The sequence below is a fragment of the Cynocephalus volans genome, chromosome 5 (assembly GCF_027409185.1).
Source record: "Cynocephalus volans isolate mCynVol1 chromosome 5, mCynVol1.pri, whole genome shotgun sequence".
Lineage (NCBI taxonomy): Eukaryota > Metazoa > Chordata > Mammalia > Dermoptera > Cynocephalidae > Cynocephalus > Cynocephalus volans.
In genome coordinates, this window is record NC_084464.1 from 87,830,288 (window position 1) to 87,846,861 (window position 16,574).

Here is a 16,574-nt window from a genome sequence, read left to right on the forward strand (position 1 = left end):
CCTTTTTTCAAAATAGGAGTAACTCCGTGTCATGTGACCCCTGACATATTGTGTCACTCAAACAATACACATGAAAACAATAATGCCAAATATAAAAGATAGTTTAAAATAATGTTAAGCAGGCACCCAGCAAACACCTGTGGCCCAAAGTAATAAGATGTCTCAAGTCCGAGAATCTCATGTCCAAACAGTACTTAAAGAATTGTCAGCTCAGTGTTTGTTTTAGAGAGTAAGAATAAGAAATTCATAGTCCAGAGATCTACTTTAAGGAGCCACTGGTAAAGACAAGATGTTTATAAGTTTTAGATCACTTCCTTAAGGCTGTGTAATTTCTGGAGCATTTTACACTTATTACTTTGCATCAGGATCTTTACTTTACTTATATTTATAGAATTTCTCTACATTAGGAGTCTTCACATGACTTTAAAAGTATTTATTTGTTAAAACTAAAAACCTTCTTGTATTTATCACATTTATACAGTTTTGATCCAGTGTTCCTTCTTATATAAGAGCCAACTGAAGACTTTTGCACATATCTTATATTCAAGAGGTTTCTCCCCTATGTGTTGTTCATTTATGGCTTTGAATTGAACTGCCATGACTAAAGGCTTTCCCACACGCTTAACACTTATACAGGTTCTCTCCACAATGCATTCTCATGTGTGCTAGAAAGGTTGTGTGATAATGAAAGCTTTCTCACATTCTTTATTTAGGGTTTCTATCCAGTGTGTGTTCTTTCATGTATTCTAAATAAACAGCAGTAAACAAAGGCTTTCCCACACATCTTACATTTGTTGCTGTTCTGTCCTAGAACAACTAGAATAACATTGTTTACATTCACAGGGTCTCTCTCCAGTGTGAGTGTTGAAGTCTTCGAAATGCACTGGGAGCACCAAAGGCATCCCTACACACCTTACATTCATAAGTCCATCTTGAATGTGTGTTATCATGTGTCTTTAAACGCTTTTGAGACAGATGCTTTCCCACATTCCTTACATTCATGGGGCTTCTCTCCAGCGTAAGTGCTTTCATGATGTTGAGAGTAACTAGAACAACTGAAGGCTTTACCGCACTGTTTACATTCATAGAATTTCTCTCCAGAGTGTGTTCTTTCATGCATTTGAAATAAACTGCCATAAGCAAAGGCTTTCCCACACACCTTACATTTATAAGGTCCATCTCCAGTGGCAGTATCATGTGTCTTCAAAGAGAAATGAAGGTTTCCCCACATTCCTTTCATTTACATAGATTCTCTCCATATTTCTCATAGTCATGTGGCTTGTGACCCAATGTGAGTCCTGATGTTCATATTAAGGGATGAAGACACGTACAGACTTCTCCCCACACACTGCTTTCACTTGGTTTTACTCCAGGAGGAGTTTTCTTGTTCAGATGACAATCTGGAATCTGGCTGAAGGTTTTTCCATTGACTACCTTCTTCACTTTCACAGACTCTCTCTGCCATATAACTCCGTAGATTTGTCCTGGGATTTTTGTACTGATTGTCAATGTTCTGGTCTTTCCATTCTTTTCCTATAGAGGACAGGTTTCCAAAGGTTTCCTACATCACATCTCTGTAGAGATTCTTTTGGGAAGGATCCAACAAAGCCCACTCCTCCAGAGTGAAGTTCGCAGCTACATCCTCAAATGTCACTGAGTCCTAGATGGTAGAGCCTGCTATACTTATGGGACAACCATTGTGTGTGCATTCCATTGTTGATCCAAAGGTCCTTATGTAGCCCATGACATTTCTGGGCATTGGGTATTCCAAAGTCTTACCTACTACCTCTATGGCCCCTGCAGGTAATAGCATGACAGAGGCTGAAATGAAGCCATGTGGGGCTGGATTTATCTCAAAATTATATGTGCAAGCTTCTGTTTGACATATTAACTTCTAAGATTTATCATTTGAGGTTTGAAAAATTCTTGTTTTTGTTTTTGTTTTCCACAACAAATTGCATCCAAAAGTACAAGTTTGCTTAAAGGTAGTTAGATTTTTTCATTTTCTGAAGAGCCTATTCCTGAAGACTTACTAGGAACTATTTTTAAAGGTGATTCATTCAATTATGGAAATTAACTTGCCTGATTAGGTACATAATAAGTTTTTTATAGATTAATCAATATTCATGAAAACAAATTTCACCATATCCAGATAACACAAAGTAGTATATCCAAGTCATTGATGAAACTTACCTAAAATCATGGTGTAGCAAGGCAAGGATTTTATATATCTATATTTCTTGAAGATAGTCTAAATATATGTTTTAGTATAAATTTGATGAACTATGAGATCTAGTGCTAACTCTTCTGCTGTACTGCCTTCGGCAGTCATTTTATATATTTCAACCTCAGTTCTTTTTTTTGTAAAGGACTTTTGTATATTTCTCGCAGGTCCTAGTTCTAGCATATTATTCTGTATTCATTCTGAGTCTTCATTTTATGACATTCTATTAATATTTTACTATAATACTTTCTTCTAGGTTTATACTGAAGGATTGCATTTATACGATGTTTTTGTTACTAATAACTAGTTTTCTCTGGGTGGTTTGTAAGATTGGATATTTTTATAGAAATTCTGCCTTAACCGTTATCTCTAAAGAAATATTATGGTTGAATAAATAAAGCAAAATATGTTTTGTCCAATTGGGAAATTAACTTCATAAAAACAAATAGGCAATTGTAATCTCATGTAGATTTTGTTATAGGCATTAGAATTCCTTGCTGTAATATGAGGTATAGAGCAGTGGTTGTCCCTCTTCCAACTGAATATCTATGGTGAGGTCAGATTTTCTTCATGTATTTCAAACAAACTACATATCAAAAATAGATTGAAGCCTGACTCATATGACATTCCAGCTATCTTCTCTTATATCAGGTATTAGAGATTTGCAAAAATCCAAAACAATGCCTCTCTTCTTAATAAATTTATTTTGGAAAATATTATTTTTCATTAAAAATGTTATTTCTGTTAACAGGTAATGGGTTTATTTTTTAAACAAATGAATAAATATTTTTAATTTCCTCAGTTTTAATTTTAAGTACGATAGGTATTGATAGCTGTAACTAGCAAAAACAAAGACCTATAATGATAATTTTTGATAGTGCTGTGCTAGAAAATGGAAGTAAAATGAAGTATAACATTTTTGTTTTTCTCAACTGCATTAAAATGCTTTTTTCAAGGTTTTACAAAATAACGCAAAGTACCAGGTAGTACCTAAAAAGCTGACCATAGGCAAACGCCTAGCTCAGTGTCTACATCCAGCATTACCAGGTGGAGTTCATCGGAAGGCACTTGAAACATATGAAATTATCTTCAAAATCATTGGACCTAAGCGACTTGCCAAAGATCTTTTTTTATATAGGTAAGATTAATTTTGCTATCTATTTACATATAATATAAATAAAGTGTATTTCTAAACTAGTTTATATTTTCTGCACTAAAAACTAAAAAATTGAAAATTCCTTAATGATTGGAAATTTTCAGATATTGATCTTAAATGTTCGAGTTAAGTGATTCAGAAAAAAACTGTACATTCTTTAAGGTAAGTATTTTTTATTCTTAAATGTCATTTTTGAAGAGTTTTTATTCAAAAATGTTGAGACTATAGTACATTCTATCTGTGTAAGCTTGAAAACTAGCCTGAGAAAAAATAAGACACCTTGATCTCTCAGCAGCTTTCAATATTGTTGACCATTATCTACTTAAAACAGTCTTATCCGTTGGCTTCCATGATACTACACTCTTGTTTCATTAGTCCTTCTCAGTCTCCTTTACCAGCCTTTCTTTGCCTGAACTCTCCATATGGAGTTCCTTAGGGTTTGCTTATTCCTGTCGCCATTTTGTTTTCACTTTATAGTCTCTACTTGGGCGAGTTTATTCATGCCCACGATTTACCTTTTTTTAAAAATTTTTTATTGTAAATATTTAAGGTATACACCATGATGTTATAAGATACTTAAAGATAGTAAAATAGTAACTATAGTGAAGCAAATTAACATATCTACCATCTCACATTTTTTTGAGACAAGAGCAGCTAAAATCTCATTTTGTAAAATTCTGAATATATTACAATATTATTAATTATAGTCCTCATCTTGTACATTAGATCTCTAGACTTGTTCATCCTTCAGATCTTCTCCTTTGTACCCTTTGACCTACATCTCCCTATTTCCTCCTGCCCCTGGTAACCACTATTTTATCTTTCATGTGCTGACTCCCAATTTGATATCTTCAGTGCTGTCTTCCGCTTTGCACTCCTGGTTTACTTGATATATCTGTGTGGATCTTTAAAAGCAACTAAAGTTCAGCATGTTCAAAACTAAACTCATCCTCTTCTGCTCTAAACCTGGCCTTTCTGCAGTATACTGAAGCTCAGTAAATGTCACCACCATCTATCCATTTACACAAGCCTGAAATCACTTGATATCTTGCCCACTCCTCCTCCCATCATCCCACCTCCCATATCTGTCACTGAGAGTTCTGTCTTATAGTGGTTAAGAATAAAGGCAGTGGAGTCAAACAAGCTCTGTGATGTTGGGCCATTTTCTTCACCTCTCTGTGTTTGTATCCTCATCTGAAAAGTGGAAATAAGGTTACCAACCTCATAGGACTGTTACTAGAATTAAAGAAGTTAATAATATAAAGTGCTTAGAACAATGCAGCATATAGTAAGTGCTAAATAAATGTCAGCTATTATTCTGATACATGTCTCAAATGCATCTACTTCTCTTTACCTTCACTGGCAGCATACAGCCTAAGTAAGTGTTATCTCTAGCGTGGGCTTTGTCCCTGGCCTATTACCATTCACCCAACATCTATTCTTATCATCTTATACCCTATTCTCTACACAGTACCAGAGAAATCTTTTTAATACATTAAACAAATAATGTCACTCTCCTGTTAAAAACCTCCATTGACTTTTTCCTGTCACACAAGAAAAATTCAAAGTCCTTACCGTAGCTTCTAAGGCTTCATATACTCTGACCCTGGCTGTGTTGGTGACCTCAACTACAACCATTTTCTCTCCAATTTACTCCACTTTGGTCACACAGGTCTCTTTGCTTATGCTTCTTCATTTTCTTTGCTATTTCTTTGCCCCATGATGCTAAAATCCAGGTCTCTGATCAAGTATCAAGTCCTCAGAGAAGACTTGCCTAATCACCCTATCTAAAATATCCTTTCCTTTACTTTTTTTTTCTTTTTTTTTTTTTTTTTTTTAGTGGCTGGCTGGTATGGGGTCTTCCTTTATGTTTTTGTCTCTAGTGTTCTGTAGTTTTATTGTGATGTATTGAAAGGTAGGTTTCTTTTTACTTATCCTATTGGGATTTCTTGGACTTTTTGAATCTATGAATTGGTGCTTTTCATCAATTTTGTTAATTTTTCAACCATTATCTCTTCATATAGCCTTTTCTCCATCTGCTCTCTCTTCCCCTTTTGGAACTATGGTTAGATCTTATATGTTAGATCTTCTCAGTATGGCCACCCCATCTCTTAACCTCTTTTGTCTCTCTATGCTATGCTTTTGGGTAATTTCCTCTGACCTAGTTTCCAGGCCAGTAATTCTATCTCTGTCTCTTTTTTTAGTCACTTAATATTTTTTATTGATATAATTTACATACAACAAAATTAACTAATAAGTGTTCAATTTGATAAGCTTTGACAAATGTAGTCAATTGTGTAGTCACCAATCAAAACAAGATATAGGATATTTCTGTCAAACTCCAGAGTTCCCTCCTACATGTTTCTAGTCAAAACCTGCATGTACCCAATTGTATATATTTTCCTCCCAGTCTGCAGCTTACCTTTTTCAGAACCAAAAGTTCTTTATGCCGTCTTTTGAAAAAAGTTCTTAATTTTAATGAAGTATAACTTAATCAACTTTTTCTTTTATGGGTAGTCCTTTTTGTTTCTTGTTTAAGGAATCTTTGCCTGATATATTGTTGCTAGAAAGTAGAAATACAATGCTTTCTCTGTATTGATCTTGTATCCAGAATCTTTGACCAGTTCACTTGTTCTTTCTAATAGTTTTTGAATTCTTTTGTAATTTTGACATATACAATTATGCCAACCACGAATAATGATGGTTGTATTTCTTTTTCCCAAGTTTAACAATTTTATATCTTTTTCTTGCCTTATACATTGATTAGGGCCTATAATACAAGATTGAGGAGAAGAGGTGACATGAGTATCTTTGTCTTGTTCCCCATGTCAGGTAGAAAGTGTTTAATATTTTTGAAGGTTTAATAAACCTTTCATTCGTGGAATATATTGTTTGCTCATGATTTAGAATCCTCTTTTACGTAACTTGATTTATTTTTATTTTTTAGTTGTTTTGCATCTTTGTCACTAAAGAGTGGCTGTGATTTTACATTTTAATCTGATTTTGGTGTCAAGTGTATGCTGACTTCATAAAATGAGTTTGGAATTATTTCCTTTTCTATTCTCTGGAAGAGTTCTTGCAACATTAGTATGATTAAATATTTGAAAGATTTCATCTAGAGTTTATCTTTGTGAGGGATTTGTAATTCAGATTTAATTTCTCCAGTAGATATGGGACTATTCAAATTACCTGTTTCTTTTATCAGTTTTATTAAGTTTTTGTCCTTGAAATTTGCTCATTTCATCTAAATTTTCATACATATCAGCCTAAAGTTGTTCGTAATCTACTGTTCTCTTCATAATATGCAGAATCTATAGTGATGTCTACTCTTTTTACTCTTGATATTAGCCATTCCTTTTTTCCACTTTGATCAGACTTTTAAGGGATTTATCAATTTTGTTAGTCCTGTTAAAAAACCGACTTTTTACTGATCTAGTCTATGGTGTATGTGTTTTCTCTTTCTCTCATTTCTGCTCAGATAAGACTTCTCTGACTGCCCTATTTAAAACCTGCCTCTGGGCCGAGCCCGTGGCGCACTCGGGAGAGTGCAGCGCTGGGAGTGCAGCGACGCTCCCGCCGCGGGTTCAGATCCTACATAGGACTGGCCGGTGCACTCACTGGCTGAGTGCCGGTTGCGAAAAAGACAAAATAAATAAATAATAAAATAAAAACTGCCTCTGCTCTAATCTCCCTGTTCTCCTCTCCTACCCTTCCCCCCCATGATACTTATCACCATCCAGTACACAAGGGACCTTAAAAATGTTCATGGAAAAATGTAATTAAAAGATAAAAATTTTTTTAAAAAAACCTTTATTGCACAACATAAGCTCCATCAAGTTCAGTACACTTTGTAAGCCTTGATACCAGACATTTAGTCTGTTCCTAAAGACCTGAGGGTCCTGGGAATTCAGCCATATCAGTGCAGTCTTTTTTACATTATTAAAATGATGAAATAAAAATGTGTGCCCTTTAAAGATTTTTTTTAAGATTAGGAAACAAAAAGAAGTCAGAAAGAGCCAAATCAGGACTGTAAAGAAGATGCCTAATGATTTCCCATCATTTCCCTTTGTTTGATGAGAGCAATAAGCAGTGGCAGTGTCCTGGTGGAGAAGGACTCTCTGGTGAGGCTTTCCTGGGCATTTTTATGCTGTAGCTTTGGCTAACTTTCTGAAAACACTCTCATAATGAACAGGTGTTATTCTTTGGCCCTTCAGAAGGTCAACAAGCATAATGCCTTGAGCATCCCCAAAAACAATAATTGAATATGAATTAATATTTTGTAGTTATTTTGCTTCCCTCCTCCCCACTTTTATTTTTTTAAACAGTTCTGGATTATTTCCTCTTCTTGCAAATGCTGCTATGTCTGTGAAACCAACATTGCTCAGTTTATATGAGATATATTACCTGCCTTTGGGTAAAACACTGAAGCCTGGTCTACAAGGATTGCTAACTGGTATTCTTCCTGGCTTAGAAGAAGGGTCAGAGTACTATGAGAGGTAAGATGGTGTTTGGTGCAGCTACCTAATCAAAGCCATGAATTTATCAGCAAGCATCCATAGACCAAGTATGTTTTAGTATCACAAAAGTTAATTATTCTATACATATCAATATATCACCTGAATATTTGTATAGCAATAAAGAATTATTATAGTGTATCTAGTCTGTGTATCATACTGAAAATATAGCTAGTGGTAGGAACACACACTTGGGAGGTGGATGGACTGGGTTCACATCCATCTTCTACAGGCTCCATGTGAGCTTAGGAAAGCTTTTTTAATGTTTTTGAATTTTACTCAGTTTCCTCATCTGTAAAACAAGCATTGTATTATTTCATTTTTAGTCACTGGACTAAGTGTTTAGCACATATATGTCACTCAAAAAATTGTGACGTTGGGCCAGCCCGTGGCTCACTCGGGAGAGTGTGGTGCTGATAACACCAAGTCAAGGGTTAAGATCCCCTTACCGGTCATCTTTTAAAAAAAAAAAAAATTGCGACGTAAATAAAATTATTTATTTAAAATAATAAAACAATAGATAGGACATTTAGATTATTGAAAATAATGGAAAATGTGTCCATGTGCCAATGGTTTTTAAACTGCTAAAGAGTAAACTGCCTAGCACCAAGTACTGTTTTTTTAGCTGTTGACATGATACTCTTGATATTTTAACTTTTCAAAGTAAATAATTTGATCTGTTTTGAAGCGTATTATTATTTCATGGGGAGTTAATAGTTGTAGACAGTAGCATGATGGCATTAAGCATCTTTAATATCTCATTACTGATATTTTTATCAAAAAAAGAAATGGTTGAGGTGGCAAAAATAGAAAATGCCAAACTGACTTTATGAGTAGACTTGATTTAAATTTAGGTAATTTATGCAAGTACATTTACCAGCTACTCTATTGTATTTCAGTTGCTCCCGTAATGCTGTAAGAATTTAATCCTGAAAATAATGTATTACTCTTATAAACTACATTGAGAAAAAATAATTTTGTCCTGAAGTTTATCATTTGTTTTTATTAATTTAACTTTACTTATTTGCTTACAATTTTAGAAATGTCATATCAGATTATTTTATTTAGATTATAAATCAGTTTTGTTTTAAATTGTTGATTCTCTTGATGAAAGAATGGAATCAATACCACTTATAACTCTACTAGTTACAGTTAAAAACAACATAGAAATTGAATAATCTTTATGATTGTGGTACCCCCATGATTTACCTTATTATGTCTTGCTAGTTATTCCACCCAAGTTCTATAAAAGGGTTTGTAAATGTGTTATTGTTTCAATGCATAAATGGAGTCCAAAAGAGATTACAGTGTTATTAGTATATCATATAGCAAGTAAACAGTAGAATTCATCAATTCTCTTGATTCTGAATCCTCTATACTACAGTATAATAGACTTTTTTGTATTGCATTGTTATCTTGTTTATCTTATGTTAAAAACAAAATTCTAAATGTAGCCTTTAATAAAGCAGTAATGCATCCTTGATTTTCTATCCTTGTTATTGATCTAATTCAGTAAGTTGTTGTGAACTATATAATGTGTGATTTCAAAAAGAAACATTTGGAAAAGTCCTTTAAGATTTTGTAGAAAGTCAACAGAAGATGTATTCAACTATAGGATTACTATTATATTATATATAATAGGGTACGGTTATATAACTGAAATGTGTATGGTATTTTACTGCTTAAAGTAGTTTAACAACATGGTAAGGCAGACAGGTTTTGTGGTTGTGGGGTTCATTTTATAGATGAGGAGACTAAACTCATGAAAGATTAAGTGACTTAGCCAAAGTACACATCCTGTAAGTGGTGGAGCCAGGACCTAAATCTAGTCTTCTGACTCTAAAGTATAGTCTTGTTCCAGTCTATCACGCTTGTTTCCAAGGCAGAGTGTGTGACTACACCATGGATGCTTTCATTCATTGTTTGGAAGAGAGTAATGTTTTATTTTTTAAAATGTGAAACTAAATGTTTCCCTTCTTCAACCACTTTATCTTGTACCTCAGAACAAACACATTGCTGGAAAAGGTTGCTGCTGCAGTGGACCAATCAGCATTCTACAGTGCCCTTTGGGGTAGTCTTCTCACCAGTCCTGCTGTGCGTTTACCTGGAATCACGTATGTTCTCGCCCATTTGAACAGGAAGCTTTCTATGGAAGATCAACTTTATATAATTGGCAGTGATATTGAGTTAATGGTAGGTCTAAAAATATGGCTGCTCATTTCACAAATATTTCTTTAGAGCCAGGGACTATTCTAGACTGGTATTGAGGATCATTCCATGAACAAAGTTTCTGTTTTCATGAAGCTTACATTTTTTAACAAGGAAAACTAGAGTCCAAAATAATCAATAATTATTGTTTTTAAAATTCTTTTTTTATTTTTATGAAAAAGGAGTTGTTATTTATATCTGTTATCCCCACTATCTGTTATTCAAGCAAATTAATAGTCTTTATTTTTGCCATTTTGCTGACTGATCAGACAACTTTTAACATAGCCACATTTGTTATATTATTCCAAAGTGGACATTCTCTTCGGTCATAGATTTCTTTGTAAGAAAGAAGGATTTTAGACAAAGTGATATAGCCAGATTCTGTATGGGATTTGTGTGAAGAGATGTGGTACTAAAGCAGACAGTAAAAGATAATAGAAAAAAAGTCACATTGGCTGCTTACTTACACTTTTCTTTTTAATTTCAAGATGAAGAACACAAGGAAGGAATCTTAAAAAAAAGAAGTGGTTCTCCTAGAACTAGAGAGTAGAATAATGGTAACCAGAGGACTAGAAGGGAAGGGGGACGAAAGGGAGAGGGACAGGTAGATTAACAGGTACAAAGTTAAAGGTAGATAGGAAGAACAAATTCTGGTATTCTAGGCTAACTAGGACTAGTAATATTATATTGTATATTTTTAAGTACCTGGAAAAGAGGATCTTGACCATAATCATCACAAAGAAAGAAGTAAATGTACAGAGGATAGATATATTATCTGCCCTAAGTGAATCACTGTACATTTCATGCATGTACTGAAGCAACACACTGTACCCCACAAATATGTACAATTAAATTTTAAAATAAAAGAAAAAAAAAGGAAACCTTTTATCTCTATAGAGTGCTATATTAAAATGATCAAGGGGTACAAAATAAAGAGATGCTGAATGGTCATTTTGAAAAGTTAAAAAAAAATTTTATTTAATCATTCTTTACTGTTTCTCCAAATGATTATGATATGATAGATATTTTTATGTAGATTTTTGGTTAGATTTATTAGAGTATAAATGTACAATTTTTTTAAATACAATTGTCTGAATTTTGACCAGTACATACAGTCATGTAACCACTACTACAGTCAAAGATACAGAATATTTACATCTCTCACAAATAGTTTGTGCCCCTTTGTAGTCACTCCTCTTCCTCTATACTCCCAGGCCTTTGCAAACACTGGTCTGTTTTCTGCTGCTGTAGTTTTGCTTTTTTCAGAATGTTATATAAATGAAAACATATTGTATGTAGCCTTTAAGTCTGGTTCCTTTCACTTTGCATAACATATTTGAGATTCATCCATGCTTTTTTGTGTGTACCAATAGTTGTTTCTTTATATATTGCTACATAGTATTCTATTGTATGAATGTACCACAGTTTGTTTATCCTTTCACCAGTTAATGGACATTTGAGTTTCCCATTTTATGCAATTATTAATAAAGCTGCCATAAACATTTGCTTACAGATGTTTGTGTAGACATATGTTTTTATTTCTTGTGAATATACCTAGGAATGGGATTGCTGAGTCGTATGATAAATGTATACTTAACTTTTCTTTTATAACAGCTTTGAGATATATTTCACAAACCATAAAATTTACTCTTTTAAATTGTATAATTTAGTGGCTTTTAGTATATTCATAAAGTTGTGCAGCTATCAACACTGTCTAATTCCAGAACATTTTCATCACACCCCTTTCCACCTCACTCTTGCCCTGAGCAACCATTAATCTTCTTTCTGTTTCTATGGATTTGCCTATTCTCAACATTTCATATAAATGGAATCATACAATATGTGGTCTTTTGTGAATGGCTTCTTTCATTTACCATAATGTTTTCAAGATCCATCCATGTTGTAGCATTTGTTCCTTACTCCTTATTATGGGTGAATAAGAATGCATTGTATGGATATACCACATTTTATTAATCCATCATCAGTTCATAGACATTTGGGTTGCTTGATATTTTGGGCTGTTATGAAGAATCTCTACTGAACATTCATGCACAAGCTTTTGTATGGACATGTTTTCACTTCTTTTGGATATATACCTAGTAGTGGGATTGCAGGGTCTTATCATGACTCTGTTTACTTTTTGAAGAACTGGCAAGCTGTTTTCCAAAGTGTCTGCACCAGTTTGCATTACCATGAGCAATTAATGAGGGTTTCAATTTCTTCAAATCCTTGTCAACTCTTATATTGTCTTTTTTATTAGAGCCATCCCAGTGGATGTAAAGTATTATCTCATTGTGGTTTTGATTTGCATTTCCCTAATGACTAATGATGTTGAGCATCTTGTGGTTACTGACCATTTGTATATCTTCTTTGGATAAACATCTATTGAAATCCTTTGCCCATGTTTTAAATTGGGTTATTTTTCTTTTGTTGAGTTCTTTATATTTTCTGGATATTAAACCCTTATCATATATATGATTTGAAAATATGTTCCCCATTCTGTGGATTATCTTCTCCCTTTCTCAATAGTATCCTTTGAAGTAAAAATGTTTGAATTTCGGTCAAGTCCAATTCATCTATTTTTTGTCTTTTGCTGCTTGTACTTTTGGTGTTATATCTAAGAAACCATTGTCTAATCCAAGGTCCCAGAGATTTATTCCTATATTTTCTTCTGAGGTATGTTTAAGTTGATAAGAAACTGCTACATGTATTCCAAAATAGCTATACTATTTTAATGCAAAATTTTAAATATATGGTTACATTTCTTTTTAATGACTTAATGAAAGTTTTAAATAAATCTTTTTTTTTTCTTTAAAAAGCAAATGACAAACTTGGAAAAATATCTACAGCACCTCACAAAGGACTATTCTTCCTGATGTTCAAAGATATAAATAAATAAATAAATATTAACAATTATATAGAAAATGGATTTGAACAAATAATTAAGGGAAATAAAAATAATTCAAACATGAGGGCTGGCTGGTTAACTCAGTTGGCTAGAGCGTGGTGTTAGCCACACTGAGGTCTATGGTTTGGATCCCCATACTGGCCAGCCGCCAAAAAAATAAAGAACAATAATTCAGACATGATAGGATGTTTAACATTATTTATAATATTAGAAATAAAATTTTAAACCACATCAAACAAGTTTTTATATATCAGATTGGCAAAAATAAAAAATGTATTGGTTAGCATGTGTAGAAAAAGAAATTGTCACACATAGCTGGTAAGAATATAAAATAATATAGCCCTAATAGAAAGAATTACACTATTTAAGTTGCAACAGCACATACTCTGAGACCTGGCCATTCTACCTTGAAGGATTTATCCTACAGGTGTATTTTTATATTACATAAGCATATTGCAGCATTTTTTACAATAGTAAATGTTTAGAAACAGTAGAAATGTCCATCATTAGGAACCTGGTTAAATAAATTAGAGCTCATCTATGAAACAGGGGATGTATGCATGTGTATGTTTATGTGCTTGTATTTGCAAAAACTATTCACTGATGGTACTGGTTGCCTGCAAAAGGGAAATTCAGTGATTGGGAGACTGATGGAAGAGAACCTTTTTGCTGTATACTTAATTTTGGTACTCCTTAATTTTTAAACCATCACGATATATTTACCTATTCAAAATAATGTAAATACATTTGATTATAAGATTCTTAGAAGCATACTTTTATTTATTAGAGAAAGTGAAGAGTTGTTACATTTTCATGGCAAAAATCTCCCATCATCTTAGACAGTAGTTGTTAAAGGCTCTCTTATTTCAGGTAGAAGCAGTAAGTACTTCGGTGCAGGACTCAAGTGTACTTGTACAGAGGAGCACACTGGATCTCATACTCTTCTGTTTTCCATTCCACATGAGTCAGGTAAAACATTAATGCTGATATTAATATAAGGCATTCTTGGATGATCATAGTTTTTTATTGTGTGATTATTTTTTAAAGGCATGTGTTTGGATTCTTTTGCTTCATAAATCAGTATGTGTATAGAAAACAAGTTCCTTTTTAAGGAGTGCAATTTGTGAAAAATTTGAAGAAAAAAGCTTCACTGATTTGGTAAGAATATAATTAAAGTAGGTTATTTCATACCTTTGAAAAAAGTTCTAACCTATAAAAAGCAAGAGGTACTCATTGTTAACTCTGAGTAAACAAAGACTCAGATCCAGGCTTTCTACTCAGCCATAATCTGTCTGTACTGATGTTACCTTATCTCACTTTGGTGATTTGGGGATGTATGCCAGACCCTTAGCAAAGATGTCTCTTATTTCAGAGCCAATATTTAGTCACTGTGACATTCTCTCATACTTTTAATACAAATAAGAGCAAATAACTTGACAAATCATGAGGGAAGTGTTTCATTGCTAGAACTTAATTGAATAACTGTCCTCATTTTAAAAGACTATGACCTAAATTCCTTTGAGTTCTAAACTTTGAAGAAGAGTGATTTAGAGCATCAGTACATAAACATTCAGAATGGTGAAACTATATACCTAACAAAGGTAATATGATACATTGAATTTCTACCTTGGGAATGTAAGTTTATTTCTAAAAACAAATTAGCAGAAAAAAACTATTATTTGGGGTTTTCATAAGAACTGTGATTAGTAGATAACTGTGGTGAATTTTCATTATGATTGGCCAATTTTTCTTTATTACTCTTCAATTTTTTCTTTATTACTCTATTGCTTTATCCAAATTTTTCTTTATTACTTTATTCAATTTAAAATTGCATTATTAATAATTGAAGAATTTTATATTTCGTTGCCTATACTGTCACTAATTGGGACACAAAGCACCCTAGTTTCTATTTTGAGACTTTCACCCTTAAGCCAGGGGCCTTTATTTTGCCCTCTGGATTTTCACAGAAACCCTGGGACATTTCAACATAGACTAAACCTACCAGTGTTCTAGTATAGGGATGGCAAACAGCCCCAAAGGTTTTAAGAATGATTTTTACTTTTTTAAAGCATTATAAAAGAAAAAAAAAAAAGAAGACTATGCTAAAGAAATTTATGTGGTCCAAAAGCCTATAAAATATGTACTGTCGGGCCGAGCCCGTGGCGCACTCGGGAGAGTGTGGCGCTGGGAGCGCAGCGACGCTCCCGCCGCGGGTTCGGATCCTATACAGGAATGGCCGGTGCACTCACTGGCTGAGTGCCGGTCACGAAAAAGACAAAAAAAAAAAAAAATATGTACTGTCTGGCTCTTTATCAAAAAAAGTTTATTGACCTTTGCTCTTGAACTTTCCCACTGCTTTCTTCCCTTCCAAACATTCAATAACATTATTAGTCACTCAGTTGCTAGGTGCCTCAACAAGATCTGAGGAATTAAGTTATAGGAAACTCAAACTGAGAGGACTTAATTTGTAATCTCACTAGATAAGTGTTTATTAATCTTTTTTCAGCCTGACTTCCTTCAATACTTTATTTTACCTTTTCTGTATTCCTACCAGCCAAGATTTTCTCAAACCTTGCCTTCTATAATTTGTATTATGAAGACAATAATGTTTTTTAAAAATACAACCAAATCCTAATACTCTTCTGATTCTAATACTCTTCTCTCCATTAATTCACAAAATTATTAGTTTACCTGATAATAAGGATCCTGCCATAGTCATCTTCCCCACTTTCCCTGTTTCCATGTCTTGCATATAATAGACCCTCAGCAAGTGTTGTTTGTAACCATGACTTAACAGCCTTCGTTACCTTATTCCAAAAGCATGATTGCTGTTACAAACTTCAGCAGTGGATGGACTTCTACACTTCTGTTACTTATTTCATAGAAAGCTGACCCCCAATCTCTAGTGATATTACAATAGAATTTTTTTACATATTAGAAATATGTGGTGATGTAAGTAGTAAGAAGTGATTTCTTGCCTTTTAATTAATTAATTTTTAAATTGAGAAATTAAAATTGTATATATTTTATCATATACAGCATGTTTTGAAATGTGTATACATGCAGTATTTATCTCTCTGTGCTTTGCTTATTTCACTCAACATAAGTTTCTCTCCAGGTTCATCCATGTTGTTGCAAATGGTAGTATTTCATTCTTTTTTATGGCAGAATACTATTCCATAGATAAATACTGCCATGTGCTCACTTATGTGTGGGAGCTAAGAGAGAAAGGAAGGCAGGAAAGAAAGACCACAGCAGTGCCCTGATCCAACAGAGGGAGGGAATATTCCTAGGGCTACAAATTGGAGTGGAGTGGGGAGGGAGAGAAGGAATGAAGTTGGGGGATAATTGGGAAGGGGACAAAGAGTACAAAAGTAATTTCTGGTAATGGGTATGCCCCCAGTATGAATCTGGCCCTCACATCAGGGAAGGAGGGGGGACAATCAGCTTTGTATCTCATGAATATTTGTAATAAATAAATAAGGATGGAGGTGACATACATAAAAAAAAAAATGTGTATACATTGTTGAATAGCTAATTTGAGCTAACATATTCATTACCTCA

The 16,574-nt window shown here is 33.6% G+C and overlaps 1 protein-coding gene across 1 annotated transcript in view; it reads left to right on the top strand.

The window, feature by feature from the left end:
• The window catches only part of DOP1A (DOP1 leucine zipper like protein A), a 99,133-nt gene that overhangs the window by 27,817 nt on the left and 54,742 nt on the right, over positions 1 to 16,574 (top strand). The window contains exons 3-6 of the mRNA XM_063096685.1: positions 3,181 to 3,362; positions 7,706 to 7,876; positions 9,898 to 10,087; positions 13,881 to 13,979. Of these exons, the coding sequence (XP_062952755.1) occupies positions 3,181 to 3,362; positions 7,706 to 7,876; positions 9,898 to 10,087; positions 13,881 to 13,979 (642 nt within the window). The remainder of the gene's footprint in view (positions 1 to 3,180; positions 3,363 to 7,705; positions 7,877 to 9,897; positions 10,088 to 13,880; positions 13,980 to 16,574) is intronic.